The sequence below is a fragment of the Tupaia chinensis genome, unplaced genomic scaffold (assembly GCF_000334495.1).
Source record: "Tupaia chinensis unplaced genomic scaffold, TupChi_1.0 Scaffold000113_1, whole genome shotgun sequence".
In the NCBI taxonomy this organism is placed as follows: Eukaryota; Metazoa; Chordata; class Mammalia; order Scandentia; family Tupaiidae; genus Tupaia; species Tupaia belangeri.
Genome location: NW_006159577.1, coordinates 6941634 through 6963073, shown reverse-complemented (window position 1 = coordinate 6963073; position 21440 = coordinate 6941634). Strand labels below are relative to the sequence as shown.

The window sequence follows — 21440 nt, the reverse complement described above, 5'->3', positions numbered from 1 at the left end:
TTAGTGAAAGATTCACCCCTTTGGATCTTTAGAAATAACTTGAGCAGAATGGGAGTTGTCTTCTTTGAAAGTTTTGTAGAATTCATAGGTAAATTCATCAGGGCCAGGGCTTTTCTTTCTTGGGAGGTTATTTATTACTGATTCAATCTCCTGTCTTCTTATGGCCCTATTCAGTCTTTCTATATCATCCTGGTTCATTCTTGGTAGATTTTATTTGTCTAGGAATTTGTCCATATCATCCAGATTGTCTTGTTTTTTAGCATATAGACGTTCAAAGTATCCTCTAATGATGCTTTAGATTTCTACTAATTCTGTTGTTATATTACCAGCTTCATTGTAGATTTGATCCACCTGGTTCCTTTCTCTCTTTCTTCTTAATAAGTCTCGCTAGTGGTGTATCAATTTTATTTATCCTTTCAAAGAACCAGCTTTTACTTTCATTTATTTTCTGTATAGTACATATATTTTCTATTTCATTTATTTCTGCTCGAATCTTTATTATTTCCTTTCTCCTAGAGTTTTTTGGATTTTTTTTTTTTTGCTGTTTTTTTCTCCAAATCTCTGAGGCATGATGTTAGGTGATCCATTTGCCTTCTTTCCATCTTCCTCTTATGTGCACTAATTGCTATGAACTTCCGTGTTTTGACAGCTTTTGCGGTGTCCCAAAGATTATGGAAACTCATGTCCTCGTTGTCATTGGCTTTCATGAAACTTCTGATTTCAGTCTTTATTTAATCAGTAGCTTTGGAGTCATTCAGGAGTAGGTTATTTAGTTTCCATGTATTTGAGTATTTTTGAGAATTTCTCTTGAAATTAAACTCAAGTTTAATTCCATCATGGTCATAGAAGATGCTGGATATAGTTTCTATGCCTTTGAATCTGTAGAGGCTTGCTTTGTGCCCTATGATGTGGTCAATCCTTGCAAAGGTTCCATGTGTGGGTGAGAAAAAAAGTGTATCTCGAGGTTTTTGGATGGAAAGTTCTATAGATGTCTGTTAAGTCCATTTGATTGATGGTATCATTTAGATCCTTTATCGCTTTTTTTTTTGTCTAGATGATCTGTCCAGAGAGGGTAGTGCAGTGTTGAGGTCTCCACTGCAGTCTATCCCCCCTTTTAGATCTAACAGTCTTTCCTTCACATACTTGGGTGCTCCTCTGTTAGGTGCATAGATATTTATGAGCGTTATATCTTCTTGATCTATTGATCCTTTTATTACGATATAGTTACCTTCTTTGTCTCTTTGAACAGTTTTTGTTTTAAAGCCTATTTTGTCAGAAATTAGTATCACAACTCCAGCTCTTTTTTGATTCCCATTTGCATGGAAAACCTTTTTCCACCCCTTCCCTTTCAGTCTATGTATGTATTTATCCATGAGGTGGGTTTCCTGTAGGCAACAGATAGAATGTTTTTGTTTTTTTATCCATTCAGCGAGTCTGTGTCTCTTGATTGGAGAATTTAATCCATTCACATTCAATGTTATTATCGATGTTACCAGATCTGTCCCAACCTTTAAGTTGGCCATTGTCTTAGCTGCCTTTTATTTCTTTATTTCTGTCTGTTAATTCTTAAGTTTTCCTGGAACAGTACTTTCTTCAGGGTTTCTTGAAGAGCTGGTCTGGTGATGGCAAATTCTTTCAGGTTTTGTTTGTCTGAGAAGATTTTAATCTTTTTTATTCCTTCTGATGTTTGGGCACCTTATGGAATCTAGTATTTCTCATATATTATCCTCGTGGTTTTTTTTGTTATTTTCTCTATCTTCTTGGTGTTTTTTTCTAGGTCAGAGGTTTTATCTTCAACATCAGAGATTAGGTCTTCAACATGGTCTAATTGACTTTTAATACTTTCTTTTTCTTTTCTTTTTTTTTTTTTTAGAGTTTTTTTGCTATAGGGCGCGTGCACTCGCCAGACAGACAGAGAGAGACAGAGAGACAGAAAGCAAGAAATCACCCCCCAGGGGGGATGGCCATACCGCAATCCCTTCTCCTCCATTCTTCTCTCAGGATCTTGGGCATGCACGCACATGTGCCCGGCGTGAGTTTTAAGCCACCGGGTCCGGGTTGTGAACTGTGGTCGACTACGTGGGAGTCCAGCGACATAGCCATTATGTTAACTGCTGGTTCCGACTTTTAATACTTTCAAGAGAGTTTTTGATTTCCTCTATTACGGACTTGACCCCTAATAGCTCTATCTGATTCTTTCTCAGGGTGTTCGTTTCTTCTTTCATATCATGGAAGGACTTCCTAATCTCCTGAAGTTCATTGTCTCTTTTCTGTTCCAACTCAGAATTTGTTCACCAAAAATGTTCTAAATTCTTTATCTGACATTTTGTTAACGTCCTCAGATTTTAGGAGAGATGGAGGAGCGTTACTCTGTTCTTTTGATGGAGACATATTTCCTGGTTTATTCAGATTTGAGGCTCTTTTTCTACTTCTAGCCATTAGGAGATGTATTCAATTTTGAATACCTCTTAGGAGCAAGAGTGCTTCCCTTTAGCTGTGAATTAATGTATGTGGAAGTCTCTCTTCTGTTGTGTTTAGCAATGTGGTTTCAAGAGGTGTACTCTATTCAGGTGTCTGAGGAGTAGTGTCCTGGTATTCACAGGTGGTTCAGTACAGGGGGAGATCCCAGGGAACCTTATAAATCTAAGGAATTTCAGAACTGTGATTCTAGATCTGTCAAATGCCAGGATGGAGAATGAGGGAAACAGAATAATCTTAGAGGAAAGAAAAAAATATACAGGGCATTAAAGGAAAAGCCATATGCTGCACATTAGCATGGTGCTTGATTTCGCCAGGAACTGGGATGCTCCTGGAAGGCAGAGGCCTCTCTGTGGGACAAGTGAGAGGAGGGAGACGGAATTAACAACACAAAAAGGCAGAGCAGAAAAAAAAAAAAAAAAAAAAAAACTCTTCCTTTCTCTCTAGAGAACTGGGGTCCTGGACTGGGGAGCTTGGAAGTGGGGCAGGGACAGTGGGGCCACTGTCTCAGTTTCCCTTGGTAGCTGGGGACCGAGAGATCGAAAAACATCTCTCTTATTAAAACAATTACAGATGTCATTGAACTGATAGTGAGGGGTTTTTGTTGTTGTTTTGGTGTGTGTGTGTGTGTGTGTGTGTGTGTGGGGGTGTGTGTGTGGTGTGTGTTAAGACTGTAGATCTTACTATCAGATTTTATTTCAAATTGATTTTTTACTTACTACCTCTGAGACTTAAAGCAAATTTCTTATAACTGGCCTTCCCATACCTCAGTTTCCCTCTCTGAACAATGGAGGACTCATTCTTCTTACAGAAAATACTAGCGGGGTTCCTCCTCTATGCCAGGCACTGTTCTGAACACCAGGAATGCAGCAATAAACAAAAGACAAAAATCCCTGTCCTCGAGGAGTTTACATTCCACTGGGGGGAGAAAGTCTTACAGAGAAAGTTATATATATAAGAATTAAAATAGTTTGTGGGAGGTCATCAGGTAGCATAGTGGTTAAGGCACAGGACTCTCACATGGCTGACGGCAGTTCAAGTCCTAGACCTGGCGGCTTGAAAATCATACCAGGCACATGCATACATTCCCAGGAGGAGAATGGAGAAGGAATTACTGTGTGGCCATCCCCCCTGGAGGGTGATTTCTCACTTTCCCTTCTCACTGTCTCTCTCTCTTTCTCTGGTGAGCACACGTGCCCTGTGGTAAAAACCCTAAAATAAATAAATTAATTAATTGAATAAAATAGTTTGTGAATATAAAATGCCTAGCACAGTGTCTGACACATAATAAGATTTTGGTAGCAAGGAACATATATTAATATTGTTATTCTTTAGGTCATATTTACAAAGTAATAACCACCGCCCCCCCCCAAAAAAAAATAGTCTTGAATCTAAATTCCACTATCTTATTTTACAAACAGCTTTTTTTCCTTGGGAAGTAATACAAGAGGACTCAGGGAACAGATGCTCTGTTAATGTTTTGCTAACTCCGTCAAAACAGTGTATCTTTGTACCAGACATCTTGAAAGGTAAAGACGCTTCTTGAATGAATGTTAGCAAAGGAAGATCAGCTCTCAGGTGACATCTCGGACAGGACACACTGGAACAATGCAGAAAGGAATGCGTGAACGAGTTGGATTAAGAATTGCAGGGCAATTACTTTCTGCAAACTGATATTGTTGTTGTTTGTGTGTGTGTGTGTGTGTGTGTGTGTGTGTGTGTGTGTGTGTGTGTTCCTTTACCTCCTTAAAATTCCAGCGTGTGCTGAGGAGCACATGGAATACTGGATGTTGGCAAGTAGAGCTGTGTGGACCTGGGCAAGGCACCTTACATCCTATAGCCTCAGTGCCCTCATTTCTGAAGTGGGAATGATGAGATTCGTACCTCATAGGGACCTATGAGGATTAAATGAAGTCACACTGAAAAGCATGAAGGAAAGGGCTTGGCACAGCGTTCTGCTGAAAACATGATAACCGGTTATTCTAATGTTACCTTTTTATGAGGGAAGATAGCCAACTGCTCCAACTCAGTGTAAGCCCTGCGTGGGAGCAGTTTGCTGGTTCACTGGCTCGCTGGCTCACAGGGATTATCCATCAATATGCTCTCTCAATAACTGCATCCCACTCCTGTTCCCAGGACTAATGAAAAATCTGCTATGCCTCCTCCCTGCCAGGAGTGGAGTGGCCTGGCTATTTGGACCAACCAAGGCTCATTTGTATACGTTTCCCTCTTGTACAGGAGAGGCCAACTAGAGAGGAAAAGTCAACAATGCAATTAAGAAACGTGCTTTGCATTTTGCTGTCCCCTGGAAAGCATTGGTTGTTTTCATGTGTCTTGCTTTTTTCACTTTTGAATCTTGAAAGTTGAAAATAACTTTCTAGGTTATTGTTTGGTTGTAGAATGCCCAAATGGTGAACGGTTATTGTTGCCATTCTTCTGTCTGATCCCCTTTTTCCAGTGCACACTTTTGCTATCCCCAGTGAGCTTTAAAGAAGGTGGGAAGACTTTTCAGACCCAGCCGTTCTGTTATCTAGTCTTTCACATTCATATATATTAATATTTTAAAGATTTCTGTTAAATTAACCCCCTCTGGGGAGCGTGGCTATGCTACAATTCCTTCTCCATTCTCCACCTGAGATTTTGGGCACTCGTGCACACGTGTCTGGCATAAGTTTCAAGCCACTAGATCTGGAGCTTGTGGTCAGCAATGTGGGAGTCCAGCACTGTAACCACTGTGCCACTTGCTGGCCTCTTCATATTCATATTTATAAGAAAATGCCAGATGGCACATGCACTCGCTGGAGAGAGATAGAGAGAGAGAAAGCACCCTCCCCCATCCCCACCATTAGCCATGGGACACGGTCATGCTACAACCCCTCTCCTCCATATCTCCCTCCTTTTAGAATTTTGGGTACACTTGAGCCTGGCGTGATTCTCAAGCTGCTGGATCCAGGACTTGAACTGCACAGTCAACCTTGTGGGACCCAGCTGCCTTAGCCACCGTGTCATTGGCTGGCCCTCATATTCACATTTGCAGCAACAGCAGCCCCCTTTTGCTAAGGCTTTCAGAAGCTTTTTGGGTTGAAGAAAAAGGACTACCACCAGGAGGATGGGAGTGTGCATGTTTGTGTGTGCGAGCATATGCAAGCGTAGTGTTTATCTGCCATGAGTCTAGATCCTGCCCCAAATAGCCCACTTCTGGGCATTCTTTGAGAGGCAGGGCCATGTTCTTATTTGATGCCAGTCTGGTGAAAGGCCTGGAGAGCCCTTGGTCCTGTTGAATGTGCCCTGGGATTGCATTCGCTGCTAGTAGGGGAAGATTCAGGTGACCAAAGGGAGGGAGTCAGCGATGTATTTTGTGATTTAGGATGGAAAAAAAACTGTGGTCCACCCAAGAAGAAAAATAATTTGGTTTTCTGTTATATTTTCCTGTTCTGCCTCCTTTTCATTCTTTGTCAACATCAGATCATCCTTTGCCTCTTTTCTATTTAAACTAATTTTAGTGGATTCTTCCTTCATCTTAGAGAATTACATGCTTTCGCTTGTTTTTCACTTACTTAAATTTGTGTGTGTGTGTGGGGGGGGGTCAATGTTTGTGAATGTTGTGTGTGTGCATGTTGTGTGATTGCTTGGCATGAAGTTAAAATTACATCTTTGAATTTCATCACACATGATTTTCAAGGTTTTCAAAATGTCCCATGAGAAAACTAAGGAGAAGACACATAGCACTGCTCCTACTTTGCAGCAAAGAAATAACAAAGAGCAGCATGTCTCGAATTAACTGCACCAGCAAGTTACCTAACTTTGGACAGTTATAATTTGCATAAAAGAAAATGGTGTTATTTACTTTAGTAGGAACTCTGTGCTCTTTTCATGTAGAAATATTTGACCTATACAGTTCAGACATTAGTTTCAATCCATATTAAGTGAGATGATGTTGACAATAGTAAACATTTACTGAATACTGAGATTTTAGGAGTCTTTTTCTACCCTTAAGCGTATCATGATATATGATAGATAATTGGGGCAGCTATCCATGTAGTTTGAGTACAGAGGACCCTGAGTTATGTACCTGGTCATGGAGGAGTTGCAGGGATGCAAAATGCCAAACAACAGGTCTATACTTATCTCCAGGGAAACTCTATGTCCAGGGATCTTTCGGAGTCTTTTGGGCATTAAGATGTTTTTATCTGCACAGCATTTAGGAAATAAAAGTACACTAAACACTGTATATTCCCCTTCCATATATACCAAATGTCTGCACTGTGGCAGAAATGGGAAGATCTGAAGACATAAAAATAGGGAGGACAAACTGTAAATACCAGAGACTGTATGGGAATGGGGTGAATAGTAGAGGGTGGGTGGTAGGGGTTTGGGGAAGAAATACTTAACAGACATAACAATGTGAAGTTCTTTATTGAAAATGGCGTATGTAATAATATCCTTGATTTGTCACATTCTACATGCATACTTTGAAAAACCATGTTATGTGTTTAAGAGATATATAACAATTAAATGTTAATAAGAAATAATAATTTTTTTTTTTAAAGCGAGAGAGAGAGGGAGGTAGATTAGGCAGTTTTACATACTCCCCCAGTGGTCAGAGTCACTGCACTTTTTTCAGTCTTTCTTGAAAACTCAGGAACATTGGTCATTATACTAGTTAGCATTACAGTGCCTTTTGCAAGTTATTAAGGCTAGTTCTTTCTCTACACCAAAAGGCCCAGATTACTATGCCTTTGCATCTCTCTTTTTTCTTTTCTTTTCTTTTCTTTTTTTTTTTTTTATTTGTATTTTTTTTCTTCCTGTGGCACAAGTGATACTTGAGATGTTTTTAGGGGCTCCACGGTGAGTTTAGATTGTGCATGGCCATGACCTTCCTAATACCCAAGTCCAGGAGAAGACCTGTCTGCCCCTCCAATTCTCTTTCCATCCTTTCCACCTTTCCATCCTGCATGGGAAGGTCTTGTTGGACACACTTTCTTTAAACCTCATAGAGGGTAGGCTTCTGTCCTGAGACAATGGCGGCAAGATTTATTAACACTTATGTTTTCACTATATTTTAAGTGTTATTTATTTAATTTACCAGAGAGTATACGTACTCACAAGAGAGAGAGACAGAGCAGCTAATGGGGTATGGTCATGCTGCAATCATGTCTCCATTTCTTCATCCCATCAGGATTTGGGGCACACATACATGTGTTTCTGAAGCTGTAGCGGCCAGTGTTGGAACTGTAGTCAGCCAAGTGGAATCTATTTTCCTGTGCATAGAACTTAACTGCTGCACTAGGGGGCCAGCCCATATGTCCATTGTATTTATTTTGGTGTTTACCAGCTATTTTTGTAGAGAATATCGATTTTATAATTAAACAGTGACATAAAGTTTCTTCTAAAGTTAACTGACTTAAATTACAAGGGGATTCAATCTAAAGAAAAGTAACTGTACAGGTAGAAGGGATGATAGGGTAAAACCAGTCAGTTTGGTTCTTAAATGGCTGAAGTTGGGAAGTACTTGCCAAACCATAGCATGGGCACAAATTCCTGTATTTAATACAGGTTCTCAGTCACTAGGACTGGGTTGGGCCAAGGATTGTGTACTGTTAACAAGCTCTCGGGTGATGCTTGATGCTCTGGCCTTGTGTGACTCAAGGTTTGATCCACAGGCCAGCAGCATTGTACCTCCATCAAGTTTGCTAGAAATGTCATTTCTAAGGCCTTCCCTGGGCCTATTGTCTCTGGATCTTCAACCACAGCCCCCCTACCCCCACCCCCCAGGAGATTCCTGGACACAATCAGATTTGGAAACCACTGACTTAATTCACTGCTGGGGAGACCTCAGTGGGTTGTAAGCCCTGGTGAAGAGGCAACTAGAGACCGAGCTTCACTTCTTACTAGAAGCAGGGTTTCTATTTCTTGGAAACACTGAAGGTGTCTCCAGGACTTTCTGTCCCACGTGTGCCCACCTCAGCCCTTATTTGCTTTGCTAAGATCCCAGTCCTGTGAACAGCTGCCTTGCTATCTGGATTCTCTGAGCAGATGCCAGTGGCTGGAGAAGGGACATTTATCTTTCTTGGTCCTGCTGCTCCCAGAGGGTATAATTTGCTTGATAGATATGTTCTGGCTGCAGTTACTAGGGGTGGGGTGAGGGATTGTGCAAAAGGTTGGGTGCATAAGTCTTTAGAAGCATTGCTATGAGAACAGGAAAACCTGGGAGTCAAATAAGGTGACGGAGGAAGGTGTGCAGTGGTGTGCCTGGGTTCTTGGCTCTGTGGCTGGCTGTGTGGGGAAGAAACGAAATGTAAGGTTTTGGGGTCTCTCAGCATAGAGGCTGTATGATTATTACAGTATTAATAAATCTTCTGGGAGGCAAGTTGTATTTCAGAAGTGGCTGCAGCCTTATTCCTCATCCACCTGGTTTTCTGTAGGGGGATCTTGCCATACCCCAGTGAAGAGGTACAGTCAGTTCCCCTTCCTGGAATCTGGGCTGACCTTAAGAATCACTCCTAACTTACAGAATGTTGTGGGAATGACACTCTGTGACCTCTGAGGCTAAGCTGTTTCTAGGTCTCTTGGGACAACCATTCTAGAGGAAGCCAGTAGCCATGAAGCATTCTGACTACTCTGAGAGTGCCATGGTGGAAAAGCATGTGAAGGAGCTCTGATAGCAGCTCCAACTCAGCTCCCAGCATCACTGGCTGGTGAATGAGCCATCTTGATATTCAGCAGGTTGAGTCTTCAGATGACTTTAACCCCAGCTGATGTCTGACTACCGAGACCAGACCATATAGAAGATTCTAAGTGAGAATTACCTAAGACAATTGTCCAACAATTCTTAGTTTCCTAATCCACAAAATCATGAGCAAAATAAAATGTTTGAGGGTAATTTGTTATGCAGCCATAATAACCGGAGTGTTTTAGAAGCCTTAGTATCACAAGTTGGTAACAGAGTCTTAAAAATACCTTTCAAATGAAATTAATTATATTTTCTTTCTTTCTTTTTTTTCATTTAAAGTGTCTTAATATCTCAGGAACAGGAAGTAAGTTGTCACAAAATGAAATGATCAAAAGCCTTAAAAATTGTCTAGTAAAAACATGTAGGTATAAGCCTGAGTAAAGTGCTAGTGTTAAAAAAAAATAATTTACTAGTTTCTGTTCCTGTTTTGTTAGACATTCTGTATGTATTCTTTCACTTAATTTTTATTTCAGCTCTTTTAGTTGTACCCATATTACAGATGAGGAAACGGAGGCTCAGAGACGGGCCTAACCAAGAGCCACATTGCCAGAACTGGGATTTGAATTCTGGTGGGTCTGACTCCAGAGTTTGTCCTGAAGCATATGGAAGAGTGGTTAATGGGGAGAGTTAAATCACCATGTCGCCTTTGTTTGCTAACAAGGATGTGAGACCCTTGGAGATGATGCATTTCAGTACAGGGAATCTAGAGCCCATCAGAGGCACCTCCATGGTGTTTTAAAATCCATAATATCAGGCCTTGTTTATACTAAGAGGTTTGAGGCCAGGTGCCATCCAAAAAGTTCTGACTTGTCTCTGGTTGAAGTCTCTGAATTAGTCTTCCCCTGTTGTAGAGAAGGACATGAAGACCCAAGAGAAGAAGTGGCTTGCCCCATGGCACAGAGTAGCATAATGGGAAGACTGGGGCAGAGAGCAGGTTTCCTGAGGCCCAGACAGGGTGCTCCTCCATACTCCCTTTTTGAAGGAATTTTGAAGAGCGGATTTAGCAGAGTTTTAGCAGAAGTTACTTGCACACTGATGAAAGGATCTCAGTGCATTTATAGTAAGATTCTGCAATAGAAATGTTCTGAGTTCAGGCCTGATGAAGTGTTGACTGAGTTCTGTGATAATGGTACTGTGTGGGTTAATTTAGCCGTGTGGCAGATATTTACCAAGTGACTCTCATGTGCTAGGCCGAGGTGCTGGGGAAACAATGCTAAGAAAAATGCCATGAAAATCTCTTTCTTATTGAATTAAATGAATACACAGGCTTTTCTTTCTCTCCTCTCCTCTTCTCTCCTCTCCTCTTCTCTCCTCTCTTCTCCCCTCTTCTCCCTTCCTTCTGTCCTTTCTTCCTTCCTTCCTTCCTTCCTCTCTCTCTCGTTCTTTCTTTCCTTCCTTCCTTCTTTTGTTTCTTCTTCTTTTACTTAGAACCTCATGGTTGGAGGGAGGAAAGAGGATGGGGAAGGGGAGGAAGCCAGGCGGGAGGGAGAGAGGGATGTAGAGAGTAAGACACGAAAGTCAGATTTGATCTCTTTTAGGTATATGACATGAGGAATCCTCAAAAAGCTCATGGAAAATGCATATTATGAAAAACTATAAATAGACTTCTCTTTTTTTTTTCACTGAAATTAACTTGTACTTTAGTTCCATTTTTCCCATGAACGTTTTGAAGGCCCCTCATATAGTTGGCATGAGGCTGATAAAATTGAAAACAGTTTCTGTGGCAACTCTTCAGAGTCTCAAGTAGACATTCAAGTCTGCAGTTGCTGAGCTCCTGCAGTGGCTTAGCCATCTTAGTGGGCTCCGAGTTTATAACCCTGGAGTCCCCTGCCCTCCACATCTCACAGTGTAGCCAAAAATGCAAACAGATCATGATTAACCAAAGGCCCAAGTCTAGGATAGAATCCAAGGCTGTGAGATGCCTGATTCTATCTGGGGACCAGGACAACTTTAAGACAACCCGTTGTCTTTATTTGTTCAAGACTAAGGGGTTTTGGGATATAGGACTTTCAGTGTTGAAACTGGGAAAGTCTTAGGCAAACTAGGACTATTGGCCACCCTGGATGGCTTCCTAGAAGAGGAGATGACTGACCTCTTCCTCTTTCCCTGTTTCCCATCCCTCCCATTCTCATCTTGGCTCATGGTCTCCCTTTTCCCAGAAGATCTGGAAATGGCTTCTCTTCCCATGTACCCACCTACATGTCCTTCCAGCCGGTTGTTCTCTTCTCTACTTTTAGGCATCTCTTGCCATAACCCCTAACTACCTCCAGCCTTCCCTTCTCTGATTTCCTCTGAGTCCTATTGTCACTGTTGCCAGGGCCATAATTTTGAATTGTAATTCTCATCTGACACCTCTCTGCTGGATCTCTCATTGGCTTAAAATAGAAATTCTGTAACATGGCATTCAAAGTCCAGAATAACCTGGCTTCTTTGGCTCTTTCTAGCTGTGTCTGAAACCATGGGGAACTGAGTTCATTAGGTAGAGGCTGGCCTAGAGAGCTGGGAGGTAGCCAGATGGCTGAGATCTGAAAAAACAAACCACACTCATGATTCAGTCTCTGCTACCCCTCATATCTCAGTTTTTCTCCTGGCAGATTGCTTTCCTTTGCCCTACCAGCAAAGACACAACACAGGCAGCCGAGTGCTGTGGGTTCTCAGGGGTAAGTGGGATCTGGCAGTGTGAAGAGATGAGATGGGATGCTGAAAGCCATCATGTCAACAGTCCTACAACATACCTCATTTCCCTTTTCCCCTTATTTCTTTCCTCTGCATTTTCCTTCTGTCTCAACCTTCAATACTACCTTCTTTGAGAAACTTTTCATTTTCACTCTGCCCCCTAGTGGACGTGGGGATGGCATGGCGCCATCAGGATATGGAATGTTAGAACGGCACAGTTCTTGCCCAAGTGGAGCCAGATGCTCTTTCACTCTTACTCCAACTCAAGCCCATTGAGTTCCCAGAGACTATGCTAATTGCTTTGCCTTGCCCAGTCTGAACACTGAATTTACACTTCAGTTTTCAGTTCATTATGAAACACCAACTTCTTAAGAGTCTTTGTATGTCACACTCACAGCTATAATTGTATACCCTGAATTGTTCTTTGCTAGCAAATGGCAACAGAAGATTCTACAAAGTCTCAGTAATTCTTTCAGTCTTTCTCCAGTTGGAACTTGCTGAGAAACATCTACAGAGGCTGCCTATTTCCCCTGCCTTCCCAGAAGGCTGGATTCTCCCCCTGAGAACATACAGGAGTTGACCTCCCTGGGAACTGCAGGCAGCAGCCCAATGCTCAGGCTTCACACACTTTTCTTTGTTTGTTTCAGTTTTACAGAGTTTTTGGATCCATTCCAGAGAGTCATCCAGCCGGAAGAGATCTGGCTCTATAAAAATCCTTTGGTGCAATCAGACAACATACCTACCCGCCTCATGTTTGTAAGTACCATGATTTCATGGCTGATTTGACTGCCCTTCCAAGTATAAACCAAATAGGTTTTCATCTTTGTTTTCCCAACCCTTGTTGAAGACAGTAAGCAGCCTGAAAGAAAGAGAAGTTGGACAGTCCATTGAATTAAAATTCAATTCTAGATGCTCAAGAGAGCTTCTTGGTCATGTGAGGTGTAGTAATTGCCCAACATTTGGGAAAGAGAAGGCACTTGCTCACCTGGGCTATGCTGAGTTGTTTCCAAATATTTACAAAAAAGGAAGAATAGAAGCTAGCAACAAGAATTTCCTATCCCCTGGTTTTTCAGGATAAAGAGCTGTGAGTGCTTACCAAACTAAGGCACCACGGTTCTGCTAACCACTTTCCTGGTTTTAGGGCATCAGTTGTTGACCATTGGTAAGACTATACTGTGTGTGGTTTGTCCTCTGGATAGTGTCCTGTTTTCCTCTCCTTCTAGAAGAAATGGGCAAACATCCAAATAGCTGGTGGAGATAATGGGGTTATTTTTACCTCCTCCCCCTGCTGCATGGCAATTGCAACCTTTCATACTTCCTTCCTATGTGCCAGGCACTTTGTTGAGAGCTTAAGAAAGGATGATCTCATTTAGTTCCACCCATCATCCCAGTGAAGGTGTCACTGTTGCTCACATATCTTGGGTACAGAACTGTATTCCAGGAGAGATGAGGGTACTTGGCTGAAGTCAGACAGCAAGTGAGCCACAGCAGGGGCAGATCCAGGCAGCCAGCTCTGGACCTCAGCTCTCAGCTACGGGGCTTTCTTGTAGGTTGGAGCAGAGTGTTTGAAAATCCTTGCTCATGCTAATTAATCCCTGGAGAATTGCTATTAAATCTTTCTGTGGCAGAGAAAATATTTAAGCTCCCTTTTGTTACAGAACAATAATATAATTTTTGAATGGGCAGCCTCGTAGCATAAAGGTTATTCCTGTTGACCTGGCACTGTGTCTTATGCTCAAAGAGTTGAAATGATTATTCCAGAACTTACATGTAGCACATAGAAATATTTTTACAGTTTGAAAGAAATCCCTCTGATTTTATGAAGGAAATATTGTTAATTAGTGATGATTAGAAAGATCCTTGTGTCTATAAACTCTGAAATGCTCATAATTCCATATAAGCATTGTTGTTGTAATTGCTTTTCAATAATGTCTTTTCTGGTGGAAAATAAACTGAATTTTTGGTAAATCTCAGGGAAATAGACAAGTTAGAGCCACTGATGGCAATATTGACACCTGAGTGTTAATTAAAATTAGGTTTTTTTCTATTACTGCTCTAACTCACATCTTCTATAAATTCTGGAAATAAAGGTGTGTGTCTAATGAGTTTACTCTCTGAGTTTAACAGGAGGATGCTTCTGTTTATTATTTATCCCTATTCTTCATATAACTTTACATTTCATGTGCTGTAAAACACCATTTAGAGATGAATGTTCATATGGATATTGTGAGGAATTTGTGGCTGTGTCCTATATTTATGAACAATGGTTTGTTTGAAGTCTAGATACAAATGCCACAAATATTCTGGCTACAGACACAAATAGAAGGGAGCAATTTGTGTGTTGGTGGTAGTGGGAATGAGACAGTAGCGGAGTTATTCACTGCTGTGATTCTCAGAATAGAAGGATATTCAGTCACACATACTGATTCATACCCTCTAATCTCCTAATGAAATAAGTTCAGCCTTTTATTTTGTTAATAGTAGTTGATGAATTTCATTCATTTGATCACAAGATTTAGTGCAATTCCAAATAGCAAAAGGAAAGCCAGCATACATGTATAATACCTATAACACACAGATGAATAATTCTTTGTCACCACATAAATTAGATTTGTTCATCTGGATTTTATTAAGAGTTTAATATAAGATATCATTTATCTTCTTTTGATCTTTTAAAACCTTCAGATGTTTGTAGAGGAATTTGTAATGGAGCATATATTTTCACTGATATTTAAAATAGCTTGATTTTCTTTGAAAGCTCAAATTTCATTTTTTAATACATAAAATCTTGGGGTCTCTTACTTTTGGTTGGATGAGTTATTTATTGTAAAGGAGAATTTACTAATCACAGTGTTTTTTAAAGGTAGCTGGTGTAGACTTAGATGTTTCTTTATTGGGTAATTAGTGTCCTTAGAGTCGTGTGTGTGTGTATGTGTGTACATGTGTGTGTGCATTTTAGAAGAGCCAACCAGTGAAATGTAACAAGAAAACTAATGGAATAATGGTTAAGGGATTGAGTTAAGTGCAGAATACAGTCTTATTTTCTGTTTGTGACACCACCAACTCAGGTGACTATGTCTGTGAACATGAAATTTGGGTGTGGCTAGAACTACTTGATTCCAAAAGCTCTTTTCCTTTGAGCTTGCTTTCTTTGATGACTCAGTGTTACTGTTGACTGGAGAGACAGGCAAAGAATTCTATTTAGATGCACTGAGTCTTGACTTACACTTCCTGGATATTCTCAAGCAGTCAGGTGCCTTTATGGAAGACTGCTTCCTTATTCAAAAGAGGTCACAGTTTCTTGCTGAGTGTGTGGAGTTTATCAGAGCGTCTTAAAAAAGCCTATGTTTTAATGTAGGGCAACTCAGGTGGTAGTGGCTGTTGCTTTTCAATACACTCCTTTTTGCTGTCTGTAGTCATCTCTTTGTACATTCAGGGAACACTTCTAGGGAGCCTGCTGCAAGGAAAGCCATAGAGGCCATAGATAATGGGAAGTCAAATCAGACTTGGAGTATAACTTCATGGACCCTGGAGGATTCTACTATGAAACAGAATCTGGAAAGGGCCAGAAGAATGTCTTAGGTAAACTTCGAAGGAGCTTCGTCATCATCATCATCGTCATTGTTGTTGTCACTATGAGCTACAGTCGCAGCCAACATTTCTTGAATGCAGAAACCGTGTTCATCACTTTACAAGGAGCATCTCAGTTAATCCATTTCAGAATGCTTTGAAGTCAGTACTTTAGTTAACCTCATAATTTCAGTGGAGGAAACAAAACAAATGAGATTAAAACTTGCCCAAAGGTATACAATAGTCAGTAGTTGGACCAGGACCCGCATACTAGCTGTCCTTTGGAGCCATTCTGTTGTGATGCCTCCTTGGGACTTGGGTGAGGTAGAGAGGTAGCAAGTGGCATGTCATACATGGAAGAGCAGGTGTGTAAGTGATACAGATGAGCTGTGCAGACCCAGTGAATAGGAATTTGTTTGGAATATCTATGGGGCAAAGGGCAAAGGAAGCAGGGTTAGATTCAGATTGTAGGCAGCTTCAGGTTAGTTCATTATTACTTAATTCAACAGTTTCAGAAGCACCTGCCATGATCTAAGTATGGTGCCAGGCAATGGCAAAGCTGAAGAAGTTATGGTTTCTTGCCAAGTGGGAGGCACAGACATGAACACAAACTGGGCACTTAAGAATTATTGGAATGCCTTTGAACTAGAGGCAAGACTCCAGTAGGGAATTGAAGAAATGATAAGGGTTTGCAATTTTTTATCCCTTGGCTCAAAAATAAATATCTCCCCAAGACAACCTATTCATTGCTTTTGTTTCTTTTTGCTTTGGACACTGTAAGTCCAGAAGACTTTTTCTCATAGACTATTACTGATATTGTGTTCATTTGAAATCAGGATTTTTTTATGCTGGAAGAGGATGCTTCTAAGGAAGACAGAAATAAAGTCAGTTCCTCATCCCCAGAAGGAAGGAAAAGAGCTAAACTGGCTCATGATAGACAGTTTAATTTTTAGGCTCTTTTTAAAAAAAATCATAGACAGCTCTTTTCTTTGTGACGGGATATAATTGTTTACCCACAGCAGGGCCTTTTCCAGGTGTCTGCGTGTCCTGACGTTGTCTTTATAGTCACTTTTCAGCACCCCTTTCTGTCAGATGCCAGAAGGAAGGCACTGTGGGCCCATTGTTTTGTCTGATGTAAATGAACCCAGTGACAAGCTCTTCTTTGGCTGACATCCTAACATCAGGCGCTGTTCTGGCTTTGATACTTTCTGGTTGTTAAAAGTTCTTGGCATTATCATGTCCTTCCCCCTTCAGACACACTGCTTCATCTTCTGTTGTTTCTCAGAAGCATCCCAGGCAGCATGGCACCCACTTTCTGGGTGTAGCAATGACTGGGGATTAATGGCACTTCTATATTGGTTTCATTGGGAGATGCACAAGGTAATGTCCTAATTGAAAACATTGGCCCTTTAGGGTATGGACACACTGTCCCGGAGAATTAGGCTCTTTCCAGCCCCCAGCCTTCTTCCCACACTCCATGGTACTCACTATTCAGATCTAAGGGCACAGGCAGACTTGAATTTGAAGATGTTTCAGTCCCATGTGTCTGGTGACATGGTATTGCTATCCGCTTACTGGTATAGCTTGGGTCATTTCTTAATAGTCTTTTCCTGGGATATAATGCAATGGTAATCAACAGCTAGCTCTATGTCAGACTCTACCACAGAGCAGTTAGTGAGGGCTCCAGGGTGGCCTACTTTGAATCACTTCCTAGCTTTGTCACTCATTATTTGGGTGAATCTGGAAAAATCACCTGCCCTACAGTATCTCCCTTTCCTTACCTTTCCTTACCTTTAAAAGGGAGGTTTTAGGGCCCAGCAGATGGCATGGCAGTTAAGGTGCTGAACTACCAAACCACAGTTCAAGTCCTGGATCTGATGGCTTAAGACTCATACCAGGTGTGTGTGTATGCATGCCCAAAATCCAGACAGGAGAATGGAGGAGAAGGGACTGTGGTGTGGCCATCCTCACAGGAGAAGGTAGTGATTCTTACTTTCCCTAAAAATAGTGAGCTTTAACAGTGTGTTTCTCCCAGGATATTGAGAGCATCAAGTGAGGTGACAGATCTGTGTCACTTAGTGTGTAGTAGGTAATGAGCCTTGTTAGCGAATTTAAATATTTAAATTCTACAGCAATACTTTTGTTTGAGTATCATTATTATACCCATTTTATACATGAGGAAATTGAGGGTACTCACTATTCAGATCTAAGGGCACAGGCAGACTTGAATTTGAAGATGTTTCAGTCCCATGTGTCTGGTGACATGGTATTGCTATCCGCTTACTGGTATAGCTTGGGTCATTTCTTAATAGTCTTTTCCTGGGATATAATGCAATGGTAATCAACAGCTAGCTCTATGTCAGACTCTACCACAGAGCAGTTAGTGAGGGCTCCAGGGTGGCCTACTTTGAATCACTTCCTAGCTTTGTCACTCATTATTTGGGTGAATCTGGAAAAATCACCTGCCCTACAGTATCTCCCTTTCCTTACCTTTCCTTACCTTTAAAAGGGAGGTTTTAGGGCCCAGCAGATGGCATGGCAGTTAAGGTGCTGAACTACCAAACCACAGTTCAAGTCCTGGATCTGATGGCTTAAGACTCATACCAGGTGTGTGTGTATGCATGCCCAAAATCCAGACAGGAGAATGGAGGAGAAGGGACTGTGGTGTGGCCATCCTCACAGGAGAAGGTAGTGATTCTTACTTTCCCTAAAAATAGTGAGCTTTAACAGTGTGTTTCTCCCAGGATATTGAGAGCATCAAGTGAGGTGACAGATCTGTGTCACTTAGTGTGTAGTAGGTAATGAGCCTTGTTAGCGAATTTAAATATTTAAATTCTACAGCAATACTTTTGTTTGAGTATCATTATTATACCCATTTTATACATGAGGAAATTGAGAGTCAAAGTGAAGAGGTTAAGTGACTTGCTCAGGGACACAAAGCTTTGAGTCAGTTCTGGGCTTGAACCCAGCTCTTCTGAGGCCAAGTCTGTTCCACACATTTTTTTCTACAGAAATCTGTTTTCCCAGCTTATGGACCAAACATCATGCAAAGCCAGCCATGAGCAGGTCCTGCTTAATGATGTATACATGTTATCTCATGTTGGTGCTGTGTAGCACAAGTAGTAATTTACAAAATGTTTCATACATTACCTCTCCCAGCCTCAGTCTTACCATCTGTAAAATGAAGCTGCAGGGTGAAGGTGATCACAGACACTCAGGATGCCAACCTAACATGGCAGCCCAGTCTGGGCGAATCCTGGTCCCGTTAGCTGTGTGCCTTGGTGCATTTGCTCTGAGCTTTAGCTTTGTTATCTATACAATGGGAATGATTTTTTTTTTCCCCAACACAGTTGTTAGAAGATGAGACAGATGTGAGGAAAGTCCCTAACACAGAGTAGGTGCTTAACCCACTACGCTGTCTGACATTTCTATTATTTGTCTATGTCCTGGGAATAAGCCTTCCCTTTCTCCTCTGAATGGGAGAATAGGCATTTACTGTGTGTTATTCAATGCTTCTTACTAGCTAAGGTGAATACTACTATAGCATTGTGGTTAAAAATACAGACCTTAATTTAAACAGCTTGGGTTCAAATCCTCACTTCACCCCTCGCTAACTGTTACTTTCAGCAGTTTTCTCAACCTCTCTTGCTTTAGTTTTCTGTCATTTAAGTAAGTACCTTAATTCAGGGGTTGCTGTGAGGACTGAATGAGCTAATTTGCATGAAGTGCCTAGAATATTTAGGTCCTTAGCAGGGTGTGCTAGTCTGTGATTCTAACTTAGGTATGTCCAATCAGCAGCCCTATACTCAGGTTGAGCAAAACTCAAGTCTTGAAGGGTTTAATATGTTCTTTGTGCCTGCCTGCAGTGTTTGACTGGGATTTCCTGTTATCTCTTGGGTCTTGTTTAATAAACAATAACCACTCACGGTCTTCCTACAGTAAGCTTACCTTAGGATTTTCTTTCTTTTTTTTTTTTCCTTTTGTCCAAAAGGAGTAGATGATAAATGTAAATATATCTCTGTCCTGATTTGAGGACTGTACTGATGAAAGATATGACTGGGATGCTTCCAGAAAGAAGAAAGGAGATTGGGGCCAAGTGCTGTTAGGATGAGAGGGAGGAAGACACATTACATGAACACAAGCACGTAGAGATAGCTTAGTCGAAATGTCCTGGGGTGGGAGCTGTGGCACTTTTTCCAAAGGCTATATTCCCCTGCCTGAGAATCCTTAGGGGTGGGGCGTCTCAGACCCTTCCAAAGTCATTGGACAGCTCTAAGGATTGCTCCAGGTCTTACACATGGGCTTCACGCCCTCAGTTCTCCTAACTGGCAGCTCATCTATTTAGTCAATGCATTCCTTCTCTGAGATTTCCTTTGACAGCCTTTGAAAGTCTTGCTGGGAAAGTCTTCCCAGCTCATATTTTTTCAAGGGTTTCTTTCTTTCTTTCTCCCCTCAAACTTTATTTATTTAATAAGAGAAAGAGAGAGAGAGAGCGCGCGCGCGAGAGAGAGAGAGAAAACACACTCCCAATATGGCCTTGACACTGTGACCCACCCTCATTGCCAGCCCACCTGGATCATGGACTCATGCATCCCTGATGTCCTTAGGGAGGTCTCCAGGCATGAACCCAGAACTTTCCCATGTGGGTCAGTCTTGCAGAGAGCATCATACCCAACCACTGTATCACTGTCAGGCCCCCAGGGCTTTATCTTTGTCTAACCTCAGAATATATCAGCTGAGAATGTCTTGTAAAGTTTCTTTCAGGCTGTATTGTTCTCCTGTGTAAGATTTTACTTGCTGGTGAGATCATTAAAGGCTTGTTCACTTGGGTAGACTTTCTCCTTCTTGAAAGCATGTGGCCCAGTGTATAGATGGCGCTTACAGGGACTGGAAACAGTGAGATAGGCTAATAGGCTTGATGTTTAGATTTGGGGAAACAAGAACTACTTTGGCCTTAACCCTAACTTTGGACTTATGTAAGTGGTGCTTCAGCCATCACTCTTTATGCACCAATGAATGCATAAGTCAAATCTCTGAAGCAGTGTTTCTCAGTCACTCAGCAGCTACTAAGAAAATTTTCTGCCTTGGGACCGGCAGTTAGCATAATGGCTATGTCGCTGGACTCCCACGTAGTCGACCGTGGGTCACGTACCGGACCCGGTGGCTTAAAACTCACGCCGGGCGTGTGTACATGCGTGTCCAAGATCCTGAGAGGAGAATGGAGGAGAAGGGATTGCGGCGTGACCATCCCCCCCGGGGGGTGATTTCTCGCTTTCTGTCTCTCTGTCTCTCTCTGTTTGTCTGGCGAGCGCACGCGCCCTATAGCGAAAACCTCTCCAAAAAAAAAAAGGAAAGAAATTTTCTGCCTTCTCTGCATCAGTTTGTTGTTGTTTGTGTTTGTTTGTTTGCTTTGAGACAGGGTCTTTTTGTGTCTTTATTTTCCTATCCCAGCATTTCAAATGGGCTATAATCCTCCTGTTTCAGCCTCATGAGCCACCAGAATCACAGGTGCAAGCTACCATGCTCAGTCTTTAGGTTAGACCAGGAACAGAACCCAGGCCTCCCATCCTGTAGAGCACAGCATTTTAGCAGCATGCCAGCACAGCTGGGCCTTTGTGTCAGATGTTAATCTCTTCCGGTGCACCTATGCCTTATGCTTCTGAACACCCTCTATGGTGACAAGACTTGCTTCTTTGACTTTAAATGCTCCATGTCATTCAAGGCCATAGCTGGTAAGGAGGATTAGCAAACTAGTTCCTACCATTTGTGGTCAGAAAGAAATGGTGGCAAGTAAGGAGAGGGATTTCTCATGTCTTGCAAATTGTCTCTGAAGACAGTTCCCAAAGAGGAGTCTCAAGATGAAGTGAGCTCTGGTGATCTGATTGTTGTAAGTGAGTAAAATATCCCAAGTTATTCTGAAAGATCAGGTTTATTTGGATGAATTCTGCTTTTATAAAAGAAATGCATCTTCCATACATGACTT

General features: G+C 41.6%; 1 protein-coding gene across 1 annotated transcript in view; it reads left to right on the top strand.

Moving 5' to 3' along the window:
• PLPP4 (phospholipid phosphatase 4) overlaps positions 1–21440 on the top strand; it is a 153317-nt gene that overhangs the window by 41716 nt on the left and 90161 nt on the right. Inside the window, exon 2 of the mRNA XM_006143959.1 lies at positions 12535–12643. Within this exon, the coding sequence (XP_006144021.1) occupies positions 12535–12643 (109 nt within the window). The remainder of the gene's footprint in view (positions 1–12534; positions 12644–21440) is intronic.